The sequence below is a fragment of the Amphiura filiformis genome, unplaced genomic scaffold, assembly GCF_039555335.1.
Source record: "Amphiura filiformis unplaced genomic scaffold, Afil_fr2py scaffold_51, whole genome shotgun sequence".
Taxonomy (NCBI): Eukaryota; Metazoa; Echinodermata; class Ophiuroidea; order Amphilepidida; family Amphiuridae; genus Amphiura; species Amphiura filiformis.
This window is the reverse complement of record NW_027305515.1, coordinates 506137-511635: the sequence shown is the minus strand read 5'-3', so window position 1 is coordinate 511635 and position 5499 is coordinate 506137. Positions and strand designations below refer to the sequence as shown.

Genomic DNA, 5499 nt, shown 5'->3' with positions numbered 1-5499 from the left:
TGACAGTAGGTAAACAAGCTCTTCAAACTGGTATGGAAATTGCTGATGATGTTATGTCAGGTCAAAATGTAAAAACCGCAGCAAAGAGAAGACTCAAACAAGCCGGTAGACAATTAGGTTCAAAGGCTGTCAGAAGAATACAGACGGGTAAAGGAAAGACAAAAAGAAGAGGCAGGAAACCTAAAAACAGACCGAAGCGTGGGAGAGGTATAAAGAGAAAGCAAAGTGGTCGTGCAGTCAGTTTAAAAACTAGCAAGCGAAGAAGAAAGACCTATCTAGACATATTCTCTTAATTTACCAAAGATGGCTTTATTACACGAAAAATCATGTCAGTGTACCACTAATCAGTTAGATTTATTCACTGTGCTACCAACTCAAACAGGTATTTTGTCTGGGACATGGGATGAGTATCACCCCATATCTAATCTTCTTGATGGATCTCCAATAGAATTTCATATAGCTGGAACGGCGGAAGAATATGTAGATCTGTCACAAACTAAACTACATATAAAAGCAAAAATAGTCAATGGTGATGGGACCAATCTACCTGCTCAAGCTGAAGTAGCACCCTCCAATCTTTTCCTACAGTCTTTATTCAGTCAGTGTGAAGTGTCCCTGAATGAACGCTTGGTGTCTGTGGCTAGTAACAACTATCCTTACAGAGCTTATCTGGAAACATTACTCAACTATGGGAGGGAAGCCAAAGAAACGCAACTTACATCATCACTGTTCTTTAAAGATAAGGCAGGATTGATGGATGAAACTAATCCTCATGCTGATGATGGTGTGGTGAACACAGGGTTAAAGAAAAGATGCGAGTACTCTGCCCGTAGTCGTCTCATAGACATGACGGGTCCCTTACATTCCGACATTTTTATGCAGGAAAAACTTTTACTGAATGGTATTGATCTTAAAGTAAAACTCACACCATCTAAAGCTCAGTTTTGTCTTATAGGTACCAATGCAGCTGGTGACTACAAAGTTTCTATAACTCACGCATCCTTGATGGTGCGTAGAGTCAAGGTCAGTCCTAGCGTGTCCTTAGCGCATGCCCGAGCTTTGGAAGTGGGTACGGCCAAGTACAATCTTAATAGAGTTGAAGTCAAGGCTTTTTCAATCCCTACAGGGACTATGTCTTTTTCTAAAGATAATTTGTTCCTAGGACAATTACCACAACGTTTAGTAGTTGGATTTGTCGACAATGATGCTTACAATGGAGTTTTGACCAAAAATCCCTATAATTTCAAAAATTTGTCCTTAAACTACATGAGTTTGATGCTAGATGGACAGACTGTGCCAGCGAGCCGGGCTCTCACCCCTAAATTTACAATTGCAGGAGGACAGGGTTACATCCAGGCTTATCAGACTCTTTTTCAGGCCTAAACAAAATGTACCAAGATACGGGACACTTCATCAGTCGTGATGATTACCCCAACGGTTACACACTGTACTGTTTTGACCTCTCCCCAGATCTAAACCAAGGAGATCATTTGAACCTAGTGAGAAAAGGCAATCTGAGATTGGAAATGCGCTTTAATGAAGCCTTACCCCAAACTGCCATGGTGATTGTCTATGCACAATTTCAGAACATTCTCGAGGTGGACAAACAGCGAAATGTACTCTTAGAATACAACGTTTAGTCAAAAGCATGGATTCGCAACAACTGAGACGTGTTATGCATATGGATAGACTAGGCAATACATACTTTAGGGGTGTATTTGCATCTGATGAACTTAGTAAACAAAAAGTCAACAAATTTCCCAGTGGGTACATTGTCAATACAGATCCGAGCCAAAAACCTGGTGAACATTGGGTGGCTTTTTATTTTGATGAAAAAGGCAGAGGAGAATTTTTCTGTTCTTACGGTAAAACACCATCAACCTACAACTTTGAAACATGGATAAAAAGGAACGCTACATCTTGGAAATACAACAAAACCAGACTTCAAGGAGATATGTCAAGCGTGTGTGGACAATATTGTTTATTTTTCTTATTACATCGTTTCAGAGATATAGTCATTGATGATGTTTTTGGATCAGATAGGGATGTAAATGACTCTTGGGTTAATGACTTTATTAGTAGTCGATTTGATTTAGAAACTCGAGTAACTGACGAGAAATTTCTCTTAAAACAAATTGCTAGATCTTTATTAGGACAATTGTAAAATCATATAGATCTTTTTCTTATCATTATAGGGGTGTACTAGATTTGTTTAAGTCATCATCTTTGTACATAGTATTTATAAGTAAAGTAGAGGCAATAAATAGACAAAAAGATTTTTTTTTTTTTTTCAGTTAACATAAACAATGTATGTTTTTTATTAAAGTATTATTCTTTTTTTCCTTTGTACATGATATTAATAATATTGTAAAAATGACAATGTAGTATCAAATAAAGTTTTACAAAAAAATTTATATTACAGTAATGAATGTGCTTTATTATACAGAGTGTTGTTTGAAAACGTATCTTACAAATACTATTATACACAAATAAAAACTAAATATATTTTATACAGATAACACCCAAACTACTCGTAATACAAATTTATATGTTTCTTATAATCAAAGTATTATTTACATATTATTAAAAAATTAAATATTTTACGCAATCACTTAGGTGGGTAAGTATCCCAATTTAATCGCCCTTTTACACGCTTTAAAGGAGTCGCTGGGGATCTCCTAGCTTTTTTACCTTTTGATGGTTTTTTGTGTGGTGTGGGAGAATCAAATTCCCCCAAGGTAGAAGAAGAGGTGGTGAATGGAGGAGTCGATCCTTCTCGCTTCATTTTTATCATTTTATACCGTCTATTTGCGTTACTAACAATCCTTTCAGGTATGTTCATTTTGATCAAACCGCCCAAAAAATGTTCCCAACCCCTTGGTTCAAATCCCTTTTTTCCTAAAAGAATATCATAAAGCAAATCTGAAACGTGACTCCCATGCACCACTTTTCCTTCAACGATCAATTCTCCTTGTTCATTATAGGGTCATTCCATATGAAATCAAGGAGGCGTCCCACCTGACCCCTTCAGATTTGCTTTATATTGTAGTCATATGTTGTACCTGTGAAAATATTAAAAACCTGCAAATTTGAGGTCTGTAGCTCTTGCGGATTTTCTGTGGCAGCCATTTAAAGTTGGAGTAGGGGGGTCTAAATTTGGACCCAAAAGTTGCCCTTTAAATAAATTTCATCTTTGGGAGTCTGTGCCTTCTTTATAAAAAGAAAGAGAGGTCTGAAACTTTGTATACACACTAACTGCATGCCCAATTTGTCAAAAAATAAAAATAAAAAAATTCTGTAATTGCGCGTTGTGTCACGGGGTCATTAAATATGCAAGAAAAAATGTAATATTTCGTAAACTGGCAAGTTTAGCCCCCCTAAATTCACACTTTTTGTCAGATTAATTATTTTTTGTTATCACTGATGCTATGTATAGGATAAATACAATACATATCCAAAAATTGAGGTCACAACTCATTTACAGTTCGAACAGCACCCTCAAGAAGAGGAAATTTATTGCAAATTCAACATTTTCATGTGATCCAAAGTCGATGTGGTCCACCTTAAAAATTTATAAAACATCACTTTTATATAACTACTAGTCTTAAATTACAACTTTGGTAAGTCCCAGTAATTGTATAGGTTGACTTCATATAAAATGACAAGCCCAAAGTTGACCATTTTCTTATGATTGTATGTAGTGCAAATGTGCCGAATTCGGAAGGCTTGAAAGTCAAATTGGCCACAATATTAAAAAATAAATGATTAGATAAGTAGTTATTGGTCCTATTTATTTTTATTTCCATTTCATTTTCAATATATACAGATTTTCTACGGTAGCCATTTAAAGTTGGTGTAGATGAAAATTAATGCAAATTCACCATTTTCAGGGGCCCAAAGTCGATGTGGTCAACCTACAAAATTTATAAAACATCACTTTTATATGACTACTAGTCTTAAATTACAACTTTCCTCAATCCCAGTAATTTTATACATTGACTTCATATAAAACGACAAGCCCAAAGTTGACCATTTTCTTATGATTGCATGTACTGCAAATGTGCCGAATTCGGAAGGTTTAAAAGTCAAAATGGCAACAATATTGAAAATAAATGACTAGATGCGTAGTTATTGGCCCTATTTACTTTTATTTCCATTTTATTTTCAATATTGGGGCCAATTTGACTTTCAAGCCTTCCGAATTCGGCACATTTGCACTACATGAAATCATAAGAAAATGGTCAACTTTGGGCTTGTTGTTTTATATGAAGTCAACCTATACAATTACTGGGACTTAGCAAAGGTGTACTTTAAGACTAGTAGTTGTATAAAAGTGATGTTTTATAAATTTTGAAGGTGGACCACATCGACTTTGGGCCCCCTGAAAATGTTGAATTTACAATAAATGTCATCTTCGTGAGGGCGCTGTTCGAAATGTAAATGAGTTGTGACCTCAATTTTTTGGATATGCATTGTATTTATCCTATATATAGCATCAGTGATAACAAAAAATAATTAATCTGACAAAAAATGTGAATTTAGGGGGGCTAAACTTGAGAGTTTACAAAACATTAGGGTAAATTGGGGTAAATGGAACGCTTAAGCAATAAATCACTTTCTGTGGTCAGGAGGGTATCCATATATGATTTTTGTTTGTTTCAATAAGTAGATAATATGTTTTTACAACTTGTTTTAACAGATAAACTCCCATTTTATGGCTTTGTTTCTTGTATCGGTCCAAATACAAGCATGGTCATGGTGTTCCAGTTACCCCAACAAATTGGGGTAAATGGAACAGTAGGTTGGGTAATTGGAACAAGGGGCATTACTTGCAAGGAGCCTACATTCATAGCTATATTTACATTGAAAAGACATCAGACTATTTTATTTAACATATATTTTGTGACTAAGCAAAAGATTAACAAAAATAATTTTGTTTTCATGTTTTTTATAAACATGGTAAAATACCACGTAAAAACACACTTTCTCTCGGTACATAACAGAAAAAAATGGTTTTCAGATATTTAAAAAATCAATAGGAGGCCTAATCTACCATGAATTAGTTATTTGTAGTATATAATTTCATAATAATTAAACCAATTAGTAAAAAAATATTAACATGTTATATATATTTGAAGTCAGTCAACCGTGTTCCATTTACCCCAAGTGGATCTGTTGTGGGGTAAATGGAACACCAAACTAATTAATTAGCTAATTAACATATTAATTTGCATAATTTCATCATTAAAATCTGCTATTTTATTGTTTAAAGCATTTATGTTATTGTAGAAAACAAACATATTGCCAATATTGTAAGACAACTCTCAGCACAACATTCAAATATTTAGGAATCAATACCCTTAAATTAGTAATGTTCACTGAACCGTAGCACCACTTCAAGGTCAGTGACAACATTTGAGATTTTCTTCCACTCAAACAACGAGTAAACCCACGCTTGGGGTATGAAACGAAAGCAGAACGTATGGCGTTGGGGTAAAT

At 34.8% G+C, this 5499-nt stretch overlaps 1 protein-coding gene across 1 annotated transcript; it reads left to right on the top strand.

The window, feature by feature from the left end:
• The first annotated feature begins 303 nt into the window (after positions 1-303).
• LOC140144364 (uncharacterized protein F54H12.2-like) lies at positions 304-1383 on the top strand. The gene has a single exon (XM_072166185.1). The coding sequence runs from the start codon at positions 304-306 to the stop codon at positions 1381-1383; it is 1080 nt and encodes a 359-aa protein (XP_072022286.1).
• The last annotated feature ends 4116 nt before the right edge of the window (positions 1384-5499 follow it).